We start from the raw sequence: 21601 nt of genomic DNA on the forward strand, positions 1-21601 counted from the left end.
CTGTCAGCAAGTTTGCCATTTTTTTTAAACCATGTCTGTTTAACAGGTCTGTGTGTGTTTGAGGGAACGTTAAAAGCATTCTTCCCAGAGAGAGGCCAAATGAGACCCAGAGGCAAATCCCTAGTTTTCTGAAGTCCTTGGGAACTGGTTCCAGTGCAGTCATTAAAATCCAGCAATTAGCAAGCTAAACAGAAAGAACTGAAATCCTGTCTTGAATTATGATGTGAGCCCCTCTAAAGCTCAGAATTATGAGTAGGAAGCATGCACTGAATTGGAGTTCAATTTCTGCTCTTCTCAAAACATTCCTCACCAATAAATCTAATTATTATTGCCTTGCAGTGAATCTCACAAACAATGTGCTTAGCTGCCTGGTCCACCCACACTAAAGTGAAAGAATATGTGCATTTTAATTATCAGATTATTTCAATGTTGTACAAACACTGTTTCATATTAAGTATTTTTACAGACCAATGACATCTGTATTCAGTAATGAGTGGATAATATTTTTCCCCTGGATATTAATGTCTGTAATTAGTATCTTTAAGAAACCTTGATACTATATGTCATGCCAGTCTCCCTAAGTAAGGTCACTGTGGAAGTGGGATATTATTTCTCCTGTCATTCCTTCACTAACATTTTCATCATCTATATAAAATATCTGCTGAGTAAAGTTTTCAAGGTGAAATTATATAATGGCTCTTGAATTTTTAAAATGCAGCTGGGGAGAAAGGCTTCATATCACCCTGTTTCTAAAACCCCTTCTGCTCCATATGTTTAGTTGCAAATTTTATAAACCTCTTTAAAGTGACATAACTTTGTAAATGTTTAAGAAGCAGTGTGGAAACTGTGGCTTTCACTCTTGTAAACCCATGTTCAGAAGCTCCTGAGTGCATGTAATAAGGTGACTCCACATTTGAGGTGTTTGGGTGTAGGCACAGGCTGGGACATTCTGCTTTGCAGCATTGAGTAGTCACTGTTTTGCAGTTGCCTCCTGAGCAGGCTTGGGACTTGTATCACTTCTCTTCTGATGTAGACCTGGGGAAGTCCTACGGCTGTGGCCCAAATTAGGACAGGCCTGTCACTGCTTTGGTTTGTGCTAGTGCTGGTTGTGCTGACCCACAGGAGAGCTGTCACCAGCTCCCAGGTGCCTCCTGCTTTCCCTGCAGTCACGCTGCTGATGGGAAGCTGAAAAACCACCACTGGGTTCAGTTTGTGTCTGTTTCTGCAACCTTTGACTATGGACAGTGTCTTTTACATATCTGGCCTTTTTAATTCACTTTTGCATGGTGAGATGACAAGGATGGGTGGAGTTCAGTTGCAGATATACTGACTGTCATGGTGCATGTTGTCCCGCTGGCACATTTATTTTTTCTGGAAGCACCTGTGAGATTGGATTATATGTAGAAGAGCAAGAAGATGATGTGCCAGGTAGGTTCCTTGTGGAGTTACGCTTGGATTTCCAACATGTCCAGTATGCTACTGGGAATACCAGCTGCTTGCAATGCAGGTAGCATTCTGTGAGAGAGAGGAGTAAGATGCCATTAAAACCTGAGATGCCACTTGTTCTGAACAAATAGATGTCAGAGAGGTTCATTCTGAGGGATGCTAGTCACCTTGTGACAGCAAAGCCCGGTGATGTGTTCCTTCGTGTATCTAAGAGCTGAATTACCCAGTCTTTATTTCTGAGAGGGATGAGGTAATGGTTCAAGCTCCAGGACAAAGTTTATTGATTCCCATCTTTGCTCTGAGACAAGCTTCCTTCTGGCTTTAGGCAAATTGTGCGTTTTGAATTGTAAAATGGCAACTATTTCCTTACTTTTATTGATCATACCTGATGCTCTAGGTAAGGGGAAGCAAGAGGAAGAACACAGGGCGTGCCGTTGCTCTTCTTCAGACCACGCATCAGAGTGTGCTTTTCAAGTGGCAGGGTTTGCTCTCTGCTGCCGTGGAGCTCAGATCTTTGATTATGAAACCCCTCTTAGTATGAGCATGGCTGGTGTACATCTGTTTTTCCATCTTTTCAGACTCCCTTCTAAGCAAATTCCTAACCAGGCTTTTAAATGCAGTAGCAAGAGGTGGACCTTCAGTTCTGTGGAGAAAGGAGTCAGCAGGTGCAGCCCAACTTGGTTTGGCGGGAGGGAGGGGAAGTGCTGATGTCTGGTGGGAAGCTGCCATGCAGGGAATTGCAGCAGACACCAGATGCCTGTGCTGGTCAGAATTCTGGTAGGGAGAGCCTCTGGGAGCCAGGAGGAGATGCCTGGGACCTGATAAGAATAGCTGTTATTTTGACTTTACAAGCTTCTGTTGCCGCTCTCCTGTATTATGGAAAGGCCATGACTATTTAATGTGCTGCTGAGCAGGAACACTGAGTCAGAGAGGCCTGCATGTGTCTTGGGACTATGTGGAAGAGTTTAGGAGGAAAGGGGCATGCAAGGAGAAATTCTAAAAGAATAAAACTTCTCCTTTCTCAAGGATGAGAAAATTTGAGTGGATCAGGGATCAGTAGTGAGGAAGGTTTAATCATGATAGAAACTGTGGTTCAGGTGGGATGGGCTGAGAGACTGTGATAGGGTAACTTCTTTTGCCTCCTCATCAGCTGACTAGGTCTTCATACCACCATCTCAGACCAGAGCTTTTCTCGTTCTCCTTTAAACCATCTGAAATGTGGCAGCCATGAGTATGTGCTGTAAAAAGCAATGTTTGCAGAGCACATTGAATCATAACAGCTGTGTAACTGCTAATCTTAATAAGTGTCCTCATTAATGGTAACCTAACACCAGGAAGACAGCAAGAGCTTTATGGGCTTTCTTTCTAAGAAGTATCTTGCTTGGACTGCCCACTGAACAGTGTATTCATCTGCAGTTGCTTGCTCCACCCTTTGTATGATGGGGTCCCAGTTGTATTCTTGTATGTCCTGGAATTGAAGAAGACATAAAGCAACCTACCAGGCAGATTACTTTAGCTGCATAAACCTCTCTGAGTAGAGTTGGCCTACAATGTTAATGTACTGGAGGATAAGCTGTTTATGATCTTTATGATCTGTCTTACTGGGACATGGTTATGTGCAAAGAAAACTATAGCAGAATTCTTGTATATTGAGAGGGCAGAGTTAAAATAACCAGTGCATTAACAGCTAAGGAAAACTTTCTTGTGCACAGCCAGGGCTGGCTCTTTGGTGTGTTTCCTCTGAGTGTGGGAAGGGCATGTGTTTGTGTGCACATGTGCACACACATGTGTCTGTGTGTGGAGATGGGAATAAAGTTGCTAACTTGTTGCTGACGTGATTCTTTCCTCCATAGTACTTCGTTGTACATGTCACTGAAATATCTTGCTTGGACTCTGTAACAGCATTGTCTAATCAGCATTTTTATTTCCTCCTTCTCTCTCCCACTTCTCTTCCAGTCGGCATATGCTGTGTCAGTGCTCAAAGAATGTGCTAAACTGCGACCTACGGATCCCACCGTTCCTCTTCTGGCTGCCAAGGTCTGCATTGGGTCGCTGCACTGGGTAAGCAAGCTGATGCAATTCTTATTATGTAACGGATCAGGTTCTGCAGCGGCAGTGCCATAGTGTAGTTGCAGTGGGAAGAAAGGGAATCCCTGCTAAAAATCATGCGCATGTGTGCCTTTTAAAAAAAGTGTAAATCCCAGCAAGAAATTTTGCAGCGAGTTGTTGAAATGTGTTTTACTGGCATATTAAAAAAAGGAGGAGGGTGGAAAGCCGTTACAGCCATGCTGAGGACTGCTTCTTCAATTGAGTGTTGTGTTGAATTGGCCACTCTTGTAGCCCCTGGAAGAAAAAAGTTAATAGTTATAAGTGGACTGTTAGACAGTTTGAGTCCACTGGACAACTCAGTCCTGTGTTCTTGAAGTTGATGTGTCAGTATTTTGTGCTCTGGATGTGTTAATGTATGCCCCAGAAGAAGAGTGGGAGTGGAAGTTGGTGCCCGTGATTATCCAAAGGAGCAGAAACATCTGTCACTCTTTTGCTACTTGGTTTAATTAACTGAATAGCAGCCTGCTGTTCTCACCTGTCCTCACCACGAGGTGTCCCTGCAGTCAATGAAGGATTACAATTGCTAGTAGAAGTAAAACAAAGATGCAAGAAAACATGAAAGAAAACACTAAAAGAATCTGCCCAGATTTTGGTGAAAAGTTCTTTCACATTTGCTGTTGTGCCCTCTTACCCCTGCCTCCCCATCCTCTCCATCCCTATATGGTGAAAGCTGGTGTTCAGCTAAACTTGAGTTCTATCAGTTGACACCACCATGAGGAAGGCCATCTGGTTATGTATGGTTTTGAATGAACTAAACTGTTCAGACTGTAATGGTTAAACTTATATATAAGTCAGCAAGAACTGGGCAGCATCTTGTTCTAGGAAAAATCTTCTAGGTCTGAGGGCCTTCAGAGAATCCTTCCTGAACTACCCAACCTACCTCTGCTCTACATATGAGCAATTTAGCTTTGTACCCATAGCTCAGTATCTAAATTTTGAGGGCTGAAAGTCATTCAGTGATATAAAATAATGTTCACAGTGAATATTATTTTTTAAAATGAAGCAAATAAGGTTTTTTTCTGTTCATATAGATGTAAAACAATGTGAAAGCCAGGCATTACAACTGTGTTGACCAGGCTTACTAGTGTCTCTGATGAAGTTTTCAAAGCACAGCTAGGATATAAAAAATAGCTTGTTATAGAGACACTTAGAAAAGACAGTGAGGCTGTAATTCAGTTCCACCTCTGTCCTTGGGCAATCCCGTGTCTTCAGACTTCTCATATATGGCAGAGCTGGTAAAGCAAAAGGCAAACCCTAAAAAATAAGAAAGGGAAGAAGGGAAAAATGAGCTGGTTTTTTGACTATTGCAAAGCAAGAGGGTTTTTTCTTTTATCTACTGCTTTTTCAGTGTTACTTAATCAGACTGTGGCTTAGAACCGGAGTGCAGTATGAAATGAAAACATGATTTCACAAGAGGGTAATTTTACTGCAGTTATCTAGAGCACAACCTTATGAACTAAAACCAAATTAAAAATATTCCTCTCCCCTCTTCCTTTCAGTCACTGGCCTGTGATCTACCCTCATATGAAATTAGATGATGGAATAGAAGAGTTTTAATTAAGAGGAGTCAGAGGGAAATCAGAGCATCTTTTAAAAGAACTGAAATGATAGGTTCCCACATCTCACAATCAAAGGGATGCTTCTGATATTACTGCCAGACTCCTGTGACTAATAAAGACCTTCCTGCTTAGCAGAACTGTTTTTCTAAATGTCATCCTTACAGTAATTATTTGCATTTAAATTACATGGCAATCAAATCAGAATTGAATAATTTAAACTGGAAGTGAACAAGTTGATCAATGCCAGTATAAATAGAAAGGAGGGATAGACATGGCACGGGAACTGTCTAATGGACAAATATTAACAGTTGCAGATACTCAAATACATCTTGCTTTTCAGAACATATAAAACACGATTAATTTCTCAGTTAGGAAATATATCTATGTATTTGATTGCTGGCTAGGCAGGAAAAGGGTGAAATCAGATCAACATTTATCCAAATTAAACAGCTGATTTATGTCCTGCATCTGTCTACTATATCCTTTTGGTGCAGTATTATATCCAGTTTGTTTATAGCCCATGGGCAAACAGTACTTAGTCTTTTTTCAGTTACTAGCAATAAAGAAAACCCCAAAACACAACATTTATGCAGCTGGATAATTACAGAATGTCATAAGAAGCACAGAACAGTTTCTTTCATGATTAATCTAGTGATCACTTAACTCGTTTTGTTGGCTTTGTACATGATGTCTCAGCACACTTTAAAAACCAGGGGAAAAAAAATTAATTGAAATGTAGTGTAGTGATTTACAACACTGAGGATGCTCAGATCACATCTATGAAATAATCCCTCAATGGAGAACAAATCAAAGTGAAAACATGCATACATTCATACAGTGCCATGCAAATCAATGTATAACAGAGCCTGATGCGGAAAAGAACTGAACCGCCCCCAGCTTCTGTTGTGACAGTATGACCAGATTATTAGCTGATGTAAGTTGGCACTACTCCACTGGCATATTAGTGGCACCATGCTGGCTTACATCAGGAGATGATCTGCCCCATCAACCACTAGCTTTTAGGATGGGACCTGCAGTAAACAACTGAATGGTATAAGCAGTGTTTTGGTTACCTTTTTCAGAATTACGGGTTTTCAAAATCTTTAAAAAAAAAAAAAGGTGTAAACAATAAATCAATACTTGATTCATTCTAAAGCTTAAGCCAGTAGTCTTGGAGGACCAGAAAACTCCAAAACTAGTGCACCTATATAAACCACATTTATATGGTCAGGATGCAGTCAGGCCTGTACCTAATACAAATACAAAAGTTTTCAGCAAAGTTTGAATTTTTATATACTGTATGTTACAAATGTGTTTGTAGTGGGCTCAGAATTACTTTTGAGGCGTCATGCTGCTGAGCCTTCCAGTTTGCTTGGGTTTCAGCATGCCGTTTGCTGAATTTGCATGTGGATGATTTCTGTCATGTGAACACAAAGCCCATTTGTGTTTAGCCAGCTGTCTTTTAGCTTTCTAGAATGCACTAGGAAGTCTTTGAGTATTGTAGTTCAGAGTATTGTTTTAAATTTTCATAGGAAAAAAGTTGAAGTAGCTTTCGTTGGAATATGTCCATACTGAGGTTGTCCTGCCTTGCTCCACTATAAATTCAGAGTTCTGCTTGCTAAAAGGCTTCCTGCAATTTCCTCTTTCACTCAGCCTTCCCTGGCGCAGCCTCAGCTGAATGCTCACTTGCCTATTTTGGCAGTGACTTTGAGTTGCAGCATGAGTTGTTGTTTTTAATATTTTAATAGTACAGTACTGTTAATTTCACTACTAATCTAGGTTCTCCAGGATCCTGTTATGGCAGGTCTTGTGAAAATACTAAAAAAGGGACTTCTGCCTACAGGCAAGTGTTAGATATTGAATTTCTCCATTTTAGGAGCCTTATTTAAAGCATTTTGGATTACTGTGATGCTTTCCTGTGTCTTTTAGTCTATTGATTTCAATGGAGACACATTAAAAACCTTGTAAATACACACAAAGCGAAATGGACTGCAGTGCTAGGATAGGCTTGAATCTTCTGGAACTCTGCTCTGACGGAAACCAGGACAACATGAGGCATGTTCCTGCAACTTTCATTGCACCACAGTTGATACAATAGCAATAGTGGTGTTGTGTAGAACTTGCGTAGCACTGAATGATGCCAGAATTACCAGCTGGTATGAACTTTTGGAGGGACTTCATCCCATGGCGAAAGCTGAAGCACAAGATGGTGCTGTGCCTGAGACTTTTCCCTCATTTCTTTCAACTGATATGCACAGCAAAGTGTTCTGCTCCAGCACTTTGCTGGGAAGACCGGGAATGTCAGGGAAAAGGGAGAAGTGTGGTGTTGGGCCAGGGCAGACCATGCGTGGAGTCATAAAAACTGAGTAAGACATACTGTGAGGTCAGGACATCATGGGGGGTGTGTGTGTGTGTTGGGGGAGGCTGGCAGGATGTAGATTTAGAGCTGCATACTTCTGAGGTAATAGCTTATCATTCATTACTTTCAAAGACCACTTAATCAGAGAGTGCTTCTCTCTCCTTCTGTCTGTTGTTGACCCTGCCACTGTAGATAAGAAGTGCTGTGCATGTGCTTGTACCCAGTCACTTAGGAGCCCTGAAGTTGCCTGGAAATGCTTAGGTCTTATTGCAGTATGAATAGTATTGAAAGATCAAATCTAGTCCTGTTCCCAGATTTATTCTGCCTGCTGAGTGGACATTCTAGAGGATTGACATCCCTGGGGTGAGAGGCTACTGAGAAAACAATGAATGGCAAGGAGCTACTAGAGATTTCTTCTGTCTTTTAAAAGACATTCTTGCTTACATCACCGCTACTGTTACTGGGGCAATCCCATGGGTTTTAAACATTAAAAATGACGAAGAATTTTTCCTTCCATACATCTTCTTTATGAACAAACCACTCTCACTACAGTGGAGAAAAGGCCTGAGTATTCCTAAGTGCTGAGGGCTGATCTTAGACACAGAGTAAGTTGTTGGGCTTTACAATAGTGACACAAAGAAAATGTTGACTGGACCAACCATAGAAAACACAGGATTTTTTTTTCTGACACAGGTAACATGTCATTAGCTCTATATGCTGTAAACATCTGTGGGACAAAACCTTTTCATTAGACTATACCTTATTGATCACTTTCTTCCTATAATTTTTCCACTTAACATTCTCTTTTCACAATATTTATTTTCTTCTCTTTGAATTATTCTCTATACCTACAACCCAGTGTCATGAAAATTAAAAGAAGATGTCAATTCAACAAGGTAATATCATGTGTAATTTTGCATAGATAACCTTTTCATAGGATTTGGGTCACTTAAGTACTTGGGTATCATTCAGTGTCACTGGTTCCAAACTCACCTACTTCACTAACCTTGTCTGCTGTCCTAAGTCCAGTGTCATTTGATGTATTTCCTGCCTCTTCCCTTGTGTGCTCCTCTTTTTTGGTGCAGCAAGGTGCCATTTTCATGCTGCTGTACATCATCAATTTGCTTGTCTTCAGTTATTCTAAATGTGTGCTGGTGAGAACTGCAGCTCTCACTTAGTCTTGGAGGGTGTTGATTCAGTGGGGTAGGGCTTGAGCTTTTCTAAAAACAAGCTGGGTGGCAGTTGGAAACCAGCTGGGTGGCACTAGGCCAGGGGACAGCACCTGCTGTTCTCCACTCCCTTGTCAGTATGCCCCTGGGCTTGGCTGGAGCACACACCAAAAGCTGCAGTCAAGTAACAAGGGTGGCTGGAACAGCCAGTCTCTGTACCAGAGGAAACAGCCCTCAGGGTAACACAGCTAGCAATTGTTCTTTTTCTATCAAACATGATGGAGGCAGTAGAAGGGGGAAAAAAAACAACCAGCCTCACAGTATTACCACCTCATTGGTGTGAGTTCAGTTTAGCAGTCTGTCTCTCTCCACGTGCCAGGTGTCTGCCTGTTAATGGTGTGGTGGAGATGTTTCTTAGCTAGTGCTTCCAGGTGCCTCCTGACAGTTTATACAGCTTGAGTTCAAAGTGCAAAAAGTTCCTCTTAGGTTCTTTTTCCTCTATGCATGCTTTCTGAACTTTCTTCCATGCAAGTCTTGGAAGCAGGGAACTTCTCCCTGCAACCTGGGATGCTGCCCTTCTCTCCATCAGCTTTTCAGTGCCAGGTATGCAGAAGAGTGTAAGAACAGTAAGGGCCAAATTGGAGGTATGTCTGTATGGCTTTGAGACTTCGTTTCTTGCTTGCTTCTGAGAGAATAAGAAGTAGTGACACTAAGGAAACTGAATTCTAGCTCTTACTGGCCCAAAAAAGTATCTTTTCTCTGGTGTTGGGAGCTGCTAGCAACCAGGTAACAGCAGGACACTGTGTATTTCCTAATCACAAAGTGATGCTGTGCCATGCCTGCTGTGCAGAAGCTTACTGGCAAGGGCCTGTAAATTGCAACAGGAAGTTTTGATGATGTTTCTTGCCCTTCCAATGCAGTATTATGTCACCTTAACATTGGAGTACTCTTCTGAAGTGAATGAATCACTTAGGTACCCTTCATACTGAGGCTGGCTCCTGGCTGTGCAGCAGGAGTAGGAATGGACATTTTGATTCTCCTGATAAGCTTTCTGCCACTCAGCTCACTTCTGTGTACCTTGAGCTCACAACTTCTGTGAGTCCCATAGGGCGAGATTTTACATACCTGGCACCACATGGGGAAAGAGGGAGCAGCTCCTGCTTCAGGTCATGTGTCAATATGGAGGAGAATGATTCTATCTGATGGGTCACCAAAGGGGTTGATGCCTCATTTGATGGCTTCCCCGTTCCCTTTTTCATCACTGCAATACAGAGTGGAGACATCTCATATCTTTAAGGACCCCCACAGACACAGCTTTACTGGCAGATCACAGCTCAGGCTCATTGCTGGTCCCTCACTTGGGTGTGTGGAGAGGGAGTTTTCATCCGGACTGCGATCTGGTATTCCTTGCAGTTTAGTTGGTAGCTCCAAGTGTGTCCCAAGGGGGTTATTCCTGTTTGAGATAGTAGTTTCCAGATTCACAGTTGACTAGGCAATCAGCAAGACTGATGCACTGCAGAGTTGAACCTCACAGTGGGTGATGTGAGTGAAAGGTTTGGCTTTTCACACTTGCCCAGGATGATTGAAGAGTAGGAAAATGGGAGAAGAGGGGGCAGATGGCTGCCGCAGCAGGGCTGGCGGGGTAAGTGTCTCAATGCTGAAAGAAAGAAAAGTAAATGTTCTCATAAACAGAACCAGCTGTGCTGGAGTTTGCAAGGCCACTTATTTTCAAAGCAGACTTCAGCTGACCTAAGTTTGCATTCATAAGAATCTTTGTGGCTAGTCAAAGTGCCATTAGTGTTTAATATGAATAAATGTTTACAAGAATGTGCTGGAAGTGCTGTTTCAGCCATTCTGAAAAGTTGTAGTTTTAATTATTCAAACATTAGATTAATCTGACACTGACAGGTGGCCCTGGATAACTGGCAGGCAAGAAGGCTGAATGGTGTACTGCTGATTTATGTAGCATAGGCCGTCAGTCAGAGGCTGGAAATACCATCAGGTGACCATTCAGAGAAACAATGGAGCAAAATCTCTCCAATTTAAATGTCTCCATTTCAGCTCCAAACCTGTCATTTAATCTTTTTCTTCATACACTCTACCCACCCCTACCCTTGTTCACTAGTCATTAGAATTCCTTGTATAGTTCTTTTCTTCATTTAATGGAGACTTCTTGAATGAAAGTGTGTGGGGGGGAGAAAAGGATAAGCAATGAAGAAAGAGAGTGGGAATATAGCTGTTTATGGTGACAAAGAGGTGCATAATGAATTTTTGGGCTGCAGAGATTTCATGTCTTACATAAAAGTTCCTGAGAGCTGAAGAATTCAGGGGTTTTTTCATAGAAGGGGTTTTTTTGTTGGTTTGTAGGTTTTGGTTTTTGGTTTGTTTTTTTTCTGTGTGGGAAGTCATGGGACATTTTCTTCTCTATTGTCCTAGGCTCTGGTCCAGAACACACTTCAATTTGTGGCAGGGAAGTCAGTAGGGCTACTGACAATATTAAGAAATCTCTTGAAATGAATCTCTGTCTTCCTTATGTGATCAGAGTTTAAAGGGTCTCATCTGAACATCACTGAAGTCAGTAGGACTATTTCTGGTGGTTTGGGTAGACTTTGGACTCAAAGACAGTCCTAGCAGTTTAGTTTGTAGCCCAGGTATTCCCCAAGGGGATATTCTTGTTTCAGTTAGTAGTTTCCAGATTAATAGTTGACTGGGCAATGAGCAAGACTGTAATGATTTCAAAGTGCTTTCAGGAAAGAGTTTAATGATAACATATACATTGGTTATTGGACTGACTGATTTGAGATTTCAGAAATTTGGGGACTATCAGTCTGCATCTAATTTGAATTGTATGGCCTCAGGGAGTTTAATAAATCCCAGCTCCTTTATTTATGAAACCATTAGTTAATATTGTCACCTGAATGTCTTCAGGTGATGTGACTTGGAGGCCCACTGACAGGATATTATGTCAAGTCAAGTAGATTCTGTTCATAGGTAGCATATTAACAGATCTCTGTGGAAGGGAAATTTCTAGTCTGCTGGTACATTTTGATTGGAGTTTGTTATGGGTGAGTCATTTTAGATGTTAAGGAACCATTAGGTACTGAAGTCTGATGAAGCTGAGTATTAAGAGGGCACATGTCTGCAGGACTTGTGCCTAAACCACATGGCTTTCAAACAAAAAAGTACTTTCTCAAAATTAAACAACCCCATTCCTTGAAGTCAGTTGTCGTGCAATAAAACTTTCCAAAAGGAGGATTTTTCCGATAGTGTAATGATGTTTGCATCTTGATTAGGGATGACTCTCATGGTTGACAGGAACTGCATACTGTCTTGTACAGAAAGGAGATCTTCCAGTAGGCTCTGTCTTTCAGGCATTACTTACAGCTTTGCCTGTACCTCTCCAACCTGCACCTTTTAGGTATGTACCATCTACAGGTCTTAGTCCTTTCTACTTATGACGAGTGAGTGATGGTAATGAGACTCTAAAGTTAGAAATAAGAAACACTGTTCTGTAATAAAATAGTCAATTTATTCTTTTTGTTTAAAATTACCATTAACTCAGATTTTACAGATGTTAATAAATCTGTGTGGACAGCTGGAAAGGAAAGTTGTGGGGAGGAGAATGTGCTGAAATTAGTGCTTTCTTGTTTTACTCTAGTAGCATTTTAAAAGGAGGTAAAATTTGCTAAGGTTTAAAAAAACCATAAATATAAAACTGGACGGTGTTTATTTTTAAGGAAGAGACCCGTTAGACTTTTCAATGTACTGCTAGGATAGTCCAGCTAGTCCAACTTGTGTATTTAAGGTTGCATGATTGAAGTGTGTCTGAAGGGAACTATAGAAGTAAGATTAATCTTAAACATCTGGAAATAGTTTGGGGTGCAAAACAAAAACTTTTCTCAAAACTGTGCATGTGCACCAAGGTCTGCTAATCTGACCTTCTACGTCATCCTTTTTGTGACTGTTCACTGAGATCACTGAAAGCCCTTGTGTGAACGGCTCTCAGATCACTTCCAGGTAAGTTTAGTGGTATAATCTTATTGCAGCAAGTATAGAGGAAATGCCTGTAAATCTCAACCTACCTCTTTTGCAGCTGGAAGAAGGAGAACACTTTGCTAAAATGGTGATAGACCTGGGCGAGGATGCCGGAGAGTCCCTAGCAAAGGGTTACCTGGCACTGGGCCTGACATACAGTCTTCAAGCTACTGATGGTGAGTTACCCTCTTTGTCAAGTGTGTTGTATGGAGAGCATTTGTTCAAAGTCTTCAGTGCAAGCAATGGAAATCTGTTAGAAAATCTGCTTTCAGTGCTGACTAGACATGAAAAACAATCAGATTGCAAGATAAGTGGAGATTGTTCTCTTGCTCAGAGAACTGTGGTAGTAAAAGTGAAATTTTTAGGTAAAGGAAGAAATGCAGATCAATACTTAGGTGATGATAATCTGAGTGTAGCTGCCAGTGCTTGGTGTGCTTTACTTGAATATTTGTAATACGTTTCTTTCACTTATTTACACAACAAAAAGTCAGGCTTTCCATCTATTTTCATATTTTTGTCACCCACCCATAAATCACAAAGAAATACAATCCAAGAACTGGAGTCAGAGATGCCTGACTTCAGTTCTTGGCATGATACTGATTCCCCACAGAGATTCAACGTCTCTGTGATGTCGTTTCTTTCTCTACTTAGAAGTAAACAAGATAAAAATATCTACCTCACTGGTAAGTGTGGATGTTGACTAGAAGCAGACCACTGAATGTAAGAAGTATTTTATTTAAATGCTGCTTGCTTGGGTCTTGAATGACTGGACAACAGGCTTCTGCAGATTTGGTCCTTGGTAGCCAGAAGGGCTTGAAGTCTCAGTGTTTAGGAGAGTTCTAGCTCTGACCTTCATCAAGCTCACAGGTGGGAACAGTCTTTGTTTATTCTATGACTTCTAACATAGGTAGAAGGCCTTATAACGTAGTTTCTTTGAATAATGGCTGGGCTAGTGTGTTTCTTAATCAGTTTGGCAGTCCTGCCCTCATGCAAACAATGGCTTTTCTGTCAGATGGGTTCCACAGAAACAAACCAACTTCTTCCAGCAAAGAAGCCTGAAACAAAGCTAAAATGACTGTATTATGGTGTCATGGAAGTATGCTGGCCTTTCAAGTTACACCAGAATTCTCCAAGACATGTTCATGATAAAGGGGCTTGTGCTCTTCAGTAGTGCAAGTTGGTGTAGTTTTTCAGGCAGCCATATCTGATCAGCTGTTCTGAGAACTGATTTTCATCCTGGAGGATAACAGGCACTCTACCTCTCTCCAGTTCCCCTTTTCTCTGCGTCAAAATAGTTCTCCTTAGAAAGTTCATGTCAAAAAATGCATCCTTCCTAGCCTGTACTTTCTCTTACATATTTTCAAGTTAATTAGAAATAAAGTTATGCTTAACAGCCTATTGTTTTAGGGCATTTTTTCTAGATTTTGTTTAAACTGTTCCTATAGCTATACAAGATTCCAGTTCTATTTTCAGAGATATAGGAGGTTTTCTATGTTAGTCCCTTATGATCTATTTGTTATCCTCAGTATGAAAAGAAGGTGGTTTCTAAAGAATGGAGTTGTAGAGGCATGTGCTGTACTCTGGCTTTAAAAAAACTTTGGTGTAGCAAAATTAGAGTTGGAAACTCTTCTGGTAGTCTCTTGAGTTTTCAAGGGATTAGTTCAGTATTGTGCCCATTTTAATGTAAAAAACCCCAGTCTTTACAACAACTGCCTTGGATTCTTTTCCAGATTAGCATCTGATTTATGTTGTGAAACAGTGGAATATCTGTCTTCTCCTCGTATCTCTCTAGCCTTTAAGTCAACAGGACCAGTCAGTTATTTGAGGGAAATAGGAAGAGTGTATTTCCATCTTTCAGAATATATTTTAATAAAATGGATTAGGTCCTTCAAAAGCATACATGTGATGGTCATGAATATGGAATTAGAAAATGTCAAATCTGTACTAGCAAGACATTTTTCATTAGCGTCGTTAAAAAAATAGCATATGACAATGAGGAAGCAAGGCTAGAACATACTGAAAGGAAGACGACAGCTCCTCTCCCATATGTAATCCTGCCTCATATTGTCAATCTTGTTTATCATTGTGTTTATACCAGTTCATAGTGACATATGCAGACACAGTCAAACATCTGTATGTATACATATGATTTCTATTAACTTTCCACTTGAGTTGACTTTCAGTGAATCAGCATTTTCAATGGTAGCTAAGTGTTTCGGAGACATTTGACCAATTGCCTTCTAAAGCTTACAACATTATATCAAGATGCCTTCCATCCAAGGTTAGACTTTCTTATTTAATATATCCTTTCAGTAGTTATTTCTCCTCCTCTGTGACAAAGGCACTGAGGAGTTGTATTAAAGCCTTTTCTTTGTGACCTGCAAAATGCACTTGGTAAAAAACAGAGTCATAAGAGAGAATCCTGCTGAATGACAATTCAAACAACTTAGTGGGAGCATTTGATAAAAAGTCACTCTACAACTATTAGATTTACTCATGGAGGAAATAAGACTTCCTGAAGCTTATGCTGGGTAGCAGTATATAGTTTCCCTGTTTTTAATGTCTAATTACAGGTTTCTTGAAAAAAGTTGCATTGAAGTAGCTGAAAGATGTGTCCTCAGAGGAATTCATTGACGCTTTTGTCCCACTCTTAGAAGCATAAACCTCTGGTTTGTACTGAATGTCCATTTTCTGCAGATCTGTTCCCAATGGGTCAATACCAACAGCAAACCTTTTCTCTTCCTCTTGTAGTTCCAGTTCTAACATAAGCTGTATTATCAAGTTTGCTTCCCTTAGGTCTGGTGAAGAATCCCTTGAAGCCAGGGAAAAGTGAGATGAAATTAACAAAGGCTAAAGAGTAAAGATTGGCTTGAGGGTGTATTATGAAATACAAGTGCTCTTATCTCACATGACCACCTCACAAGTTGTGAAATCTTTGTAGATTTAACAGTCCCTCACTCTTTTTTCAGAGATGGACCGTGCTGTATCTCTGTGTTCATTTAGAGTTTTGGTAGAAGGCCATGGATCAGGGACTAAATTGGAAAGTGATATTCTGTCAGTCCATGGGGATTTTACAAACAGCGTACTGACAGCATTGGTTAATGTTAAAAGACCCTCATATTTTTTCACTAGAAAGTTAATAAATTGTTAGTGAACAAACTCATCATTTTTGCTTTTGGAGATAAGAGCACATACAATCTTTAATTATAATTCTGGGTGCTAAAACTGTGTGCCTTGCTGTATTTATTAGGAGTCTTAACACAAGGGAATAGTTTTTGAAACCCACTGATATTTGCAAAAGGGTGCATGCACATCGGTGTTTGGATCAGAAATGTATTTTTGAAGTCCCATCTGTCTGTCATCCCTGCTTCTTATGTTATGATTCACATAATGGAACAGTTTTGCACATTACAAGCTGAATTCTTTCCCATAAAACTAATATGTTACATAAATAGCTCTGATGATGCTTCAGCTGCTAATGGGTACTCAGTCCATTGGACAAGACTAGAAGATGCTTGTCCCCATGTTTGTAGTGTTGATACTGATCCTCAGCATTAAGTATTTCACTCAGAGCATGGTAGATGTGAATGCACAACCTGCTTACTAACACAAAAATTATCCTTCTCTGTTTTCAAATGTGACTTCAGAGTTTTGTATTTAAGTACCAATATTCAAGATCCTGTTGAATTTTTGTAAGATTGAAGGTCCTTTAAAAACCCAATATGCTTTAGAAAATAAATCTTGGGCTGCTCAGGTGGCATTTGCAAAAGTACTGAGTCTTACGGGAGTACCTGCTGAAGTTTCAGAAACTTAAGCTCCCCTGTGTGATTCTCCCATTGGTCAGACTGTTTTGCAGGTTGTTTTAATCTAAATAATAAGTCATACTGTGTTTTAGAACTTGCAGCAGCCATGCTCGCAGTGGATAAAGTTGGGCTAGAGGCTGAAGAGTTCATTAGTGCTCCTCAGAGAATGGAGAGCAAATTTTAGAAGTTTATTCAGACCCCCCTAATTCTGTCTCCTTAGCAAGCTTTTCTATGTCTGAAATGAGAGCTTTTCAGTGGTAGAAGTGGGTTGCAGGTTTCTTTGGGTTGGGGGATCCACCACATGTCTGGGCAATCCATTCCAGTGTTTTGCCACCCTCATCATAAAGAATTTTTTCCAATATCTAATCTAAATCTTTCTAGTTTAAAACTATTACCCCTTGTCCTATCCCTGTAGGCCCTGGTAAGAAAAATAAAGACAAACAAACAAACAAAAAATATCCAAAAATCCCTCTTTTTGTCTTTCTTATAAGTCCACGTTCAGTATTAAAAGGGTGCAGTAAGGCCTCCTGGAGCCTTCTCTTGGGCAGGCTGTAAACCCCCAACTCTTATCAGCTTTTCTGTATAGGAGAGGTATTCCAGCCCTCTCACTGTTTCCATGGCCCTCTTTTGGACTCATTCCAATGGACCCATGTCTTTCTTATGTTGTGGGTCCGAGAGCTGGACACAGCACTCCAGGTGGAGTCTCATGAGAGCAGAGACAGTGGGAAGATCACCCTAACCTGCTGGCCAAGCTTCTTTTTATGAATCTCTCCCCAAATCACTTTTCATTGCCTTTTTTTTTTTTCCTTATTTATCTCCTTTAGCTGTAAAGGCCCTGTAAATGGCATAGTTAATGTGCAGCATCAGTGCTCAGTATTGTCAAACACAAATTTCAATGTGTTCATCCAAGTTAGACACAAATCCAAAGAAGGACAACCATATTTTCTACTTAGTGGTAGCTGAAGATGCAGTCCATATTGTAGGAGGTGGGAGTCACATGCTATTTCCCAGTAGTGCAGAGGCAAAGCTGACTAGTTGTGGAGTAATCACTTCATTTCCATAACACATTTTGTGTTCTTTCTGACTACAAGCTGAACATTAGTCAAATGTCTTACCAACTAGAAGTTCTTGCTTTTCTGTGAGGGGCAAATAATAACATTTCTTTCAGTCTTCCTTACTGTGTCATCTCCAGAATTGCTCTGTAACTTAATTAAGAAATCTTGTAGTTTCCATGAGAAACAAAACCTGACATATTTTTTCTGTATGGATGTTTATAAGTGTGATCAAATCCTTTCCAATGTCTTCTCAAGCATTTTTGTTTACATCAATCTTCATTCTTTTAAGTTTTTTTTTCTAAATTTTCTTGCTTTGCTACCTTTTTGCAGTATTCTGTAGTGGCCTGATTTAAGACTACTGAGGGCGAAGTGTTTTTAATAAAGGCTGCATTTTACGTGAAAGCCCATGTCTTCAAATTTATTCTTCAAAATGCAAATTTTTTATCAGTTTTTAATACTTAGAGTAGGTTTTGTAGTTTTGTGTATAAGTAAGTAAGTTATAATCCTTATTATGTGGGATATCCTGAAGATTACTGTTCCTTCCAAATGAACCTCGTATTTTGAAGAACTGTTGGAAGATGTAGGAATAAAAAAAGGTCTGATCACTATAATTATTTCAGCAGAACAAGTTACTTTCAAAGTTTCACTTGCTTACATGTTGTAGAATCCCAAGAAACTGATTACCTTTTTAGGTCTTGTAGAAGAACACAACTCTTTCTTCTTAATAACTTTCAAGAATGCTTGAATTTTATCTTTTTTCGTTGCTTAAGTATATACTACTTAGTAACTTTCTGTTTTGGAGCATACATTGAGTTAATGTATGAAATCAAATATATTCATAGGTAGATGGTTGCTGATGGATTAACTACTTATCACTTCTTTGTGTTGTTGATCAGTCATTCTCAAATTCAGGATAGGCAGAACAAGAAACAACTGCTATGCAAAATCTGAAAACTTAAGAACCAGCACAACACAGCCAGTGCGTTTCTGAAAACTTATCACTAGGCTTCCAGATATTTTGGATCTGAGAAAGTGATGCTTCTCTAAGCTCTTCCTCTGTTCCTGTTGATTTTGATGATGATATCCTATGATACCCTGGTATAACAGGAGCTTGACTCTCCTCTTTCATTTATGGTTTTGGCTAGAAATGAATTTATATGGTGAGGAGTGAGTGTAGTGGGCAGGTTCTGTTATTCAATCAATTAGAGGCCCAAAGGAGGGAATTAGTGGCTAATGTCACACCTGAAGTAGCCTAAAAGTCTGTGGTCTCAAGGAATGTGGTGTGTTGTCAAGGTTTTTGTCATAAAGCTGTCAGTTTGGCTCCTTGTGTTCCCTGTTCAACCTGCAGCACCCTCCTACATGAAGATGGTGGTGGAGGCAGTCTGTATCTGAGTCAGAATATGCTGCAGGTTACTGCTTTTAGCATTTACACTGGCCTGGCAGAGGGCATGTTATACCCTTGGTATCTAGTTAGTGTATGGCCCATTCTCTTCCCAACCCCTTTCAGTGACATATGTGAATAAAGAAATGCTTCAGCGTTTCAAACAAGAGAGTTAGAAGAATCTAATAAAAATGAATTTCAGAATTCATGTTAAAATGAACACATGCACACACACCCCCGTCCAGACTTCCACAGGTTTTATGCTCCCATTTTGAAATACTCTATATATTTATTTAGGTAACATGAAACATTGAATTCAACTATTAAATGGCATTATATCTTGTTCTACAGCTATTCTGAAGGGCACTCAGGATGAATTAAACAAGAAGGCACTTCAGACTTTGGAGAGGTGAGTAGGAATCTTGCAGATACTTGCATTGTGTATTTCTTTGCATAAATTCAGAATAATTGTTGTTTTTAATGTTCGCGGTTTTTTCCCTCTGCGTAAGACTTCCTTGCCTGAAAGTTTAAAAACAGTTCATTAGGTTTCAACAATAGTCTGTCAAAACCATTCTTGTAATGGTTAAATGCGGCGATTATTCGATTGAATGTCCGAGGTAAGAGTACCTGTTCTGCTACTAAACAGAAATAACCTTAGGCCCAAATTAGTTGCAGTAAGATCTACAGTGCTGGGAGATGCAGCTTCCTCACATGATGCACATGATGCCAGCTGGCAAACATGGATAGCTAATTTTGTCTTAATTCCTGTGTGAAGCACTCTTAAACTCCTGTTTCCCTCATGGTGGGAAAGTACCTTCACCATCAGGACATAGGCAGCTATGGGGTGACCTGGCACCAGTGCACTTACCAGGGGGGGGATAATTGCTGTCCTAATGAGTGGTTTATATGAGCAGTTCTATGAGGAGCTACAGAGCTAGCATACAAAACATCACTACTCACCTGTTCTTCATCACTCTGTTTTGTGGGGGTGACTGATCCAATGGCTCTGCCCTGAAGGTACATGTGAATTAAGCTCTCTTGCAACTACAGTTACCTCAAGTAAAACTGCTTGGGTTCAACCCCTTTTTTGTCAGTTCTGTGAGGTAGAGAGATGAGGTGTGAACTTCCTGACCCTGTTATGACTAAGTTACATCACCCAAAATACACAGGGTGATGTTTGGGTAGTTATTTTAAGTGTAGATGCCTACAGACTTTGGATGGCAATTAAATGGAAGCTTATATGGTCTAAGTCTTAGGCTGAAGTATCTAATTCTGGGTTTGGTGTGATCATAAATACGTCACGAAAGTGTAGAAAATTTGAGATCTGTAGTATCTCAAAGTACAGATTTAGCAGGTTGAATGATGTTAATGGATCTTAGCTGTTTTTTCTGATGCTGAACAAGAAGTCCAGCGTGTTTGTCTTGCACTGGTTTTGCAGTGATTGCAAGAGCTGAAACCACAGATGTAATTCTCAATATTTATCCTATGGAGATCTGAGAGATAAAATTTTTAAAAGCCATTTATTCATTCTCTATTTAGATCAGGATTATACTTCTAAGTCACACTAGTTCCTGCACTCCAATGTAATACTTTCACTACTGACTAATTTTGGTGTAATTGTGGTGCTGCAGAGCTTTTAAACTGCATTTATTTTTATCCTTTGACCTTTCCCATTGGCTGTGACTTGTTTTCATGGTATCTTAACTCTAGCTAGGAAGCAGACAAGCTTTTAGCCAAGCGTTTGTTACTCAAACCTCAGCCAACAGGGATGTGATGGTGAGCTGATTACTAGTGTTCTTCTAAATGCCTGAGTTTGGTTTCTTTCTTTTTTTAATCTTCCTTGTTTTTCCACCTGTTTTTGAAGTATGATCTCTCAGGCCGTGATTTGGCCTGTAGCCATCTTTGTAAGGGCCCTTTTCAGCTGGAAGATTGCATCAAATATTTTTCTAATTCCTTGCGAGGAAATTGAGCAGTAAAGTAACAACCCTTTGTTTCTTTTCAAAAGCACCATTAATCTCTTCTGCTATGCTCTTGTGAACTTTTCCCTGGTATTTATTGCTGGAGAGGCTACTGAAGGTTTCATGGGAGCTGCTTTCTAAAGAGGTGGCTCACCCTGCTCCAACAGCATAGGGTAAAGCTGAGTTCTGTCTTGTGGAGTCTTACTGTTGTTTGGTTGGATTTTTTGGGGGAGTTGTTTTTGGTTTATTTTGGTTGGGTTTTTTTGTGTGTTTTGAAGTGGAAGTGACTTATCTTCACTAATTGCACTTGGATCTCTTTGGCATTGCTTCAGAATCACTGAGTGCTACCTTGACTTGCAAAATTACAGGACAGATTCAGTCCATACTAAACTAATTTATTCTAGAGCCATTAGTTATAAAAGTCAAATCCAACAGCTTCTTGCTCACAGGCCAAGATGGCAATTGAGAAGTGGCTACCCTGAAAGCGGTGTGTAGTTTGTTTCCTGAAGTAATTTTTTTCTTATTTGCTTATTTGTTTTAATATTAGCAAATTAGTAGTTTTGTCAGGATTTTTAACCACCAGTGTTGTCAGCATGTCATTTCTCCCTCATAAGAACGTTAATTGTGCTCGCTTTGGTCAGGGCAATGCAGGTGCAGGCTTCCCTGGGGTTCTGGAACACAGCCCAGAAAGAGGTCACGAATGTCAGTTGGCTGCGAGGGACTTTCC

General features: G+C 40.2%; 1 protein-coding gene across 9 annotated transcripts in view; it reads left to right on the forward strand.

Annotated features, from left to right (window-relative positions):
- TTC7A (tetratricopeptide repeat domain 7A) overlaps window positions 1–21601 on the forward strand; it is a 175725-nt gene that overhangs the window by 53932 nt on the left and 100192 nt on the right. For all 9 annotated transcript variants that reach the window (XM_064648409.1, XM_064648410.1, XM_064648418.1 and 6 more), the window contains 3 exons: window positions 3403–3507; window positions 12736–12853; window positions 19268–19325. In XM_064648409.1, coding sequence (XP_064504479.1) covers window positions 3403–3507; window positions 12736–12853; window positions 19268–19325 — 281 coding nt within the window. The remainder of the gene's footprint in view (window positions 1–3402; window positions 3508–12735; window positions 12854–19267; window positions 19326–21601) is intronic.

Source organism: Pseudopipra pipra, chromosome 3 (assembly GCF_036250125.1).
Source record: "Pseudopipra pipra isolate bDixPip1 chromosome 3, bDixPip1.hap1, whole genome shotgun sequence".
In the NCBI taxonomy this organism is placed as follows: domain Eukaryota; kingdom Metazoa; phylum Chordata; class Aves; order Passeriformes; family Pipridae; genus Pseudopipra; species Pseudopipra pipra.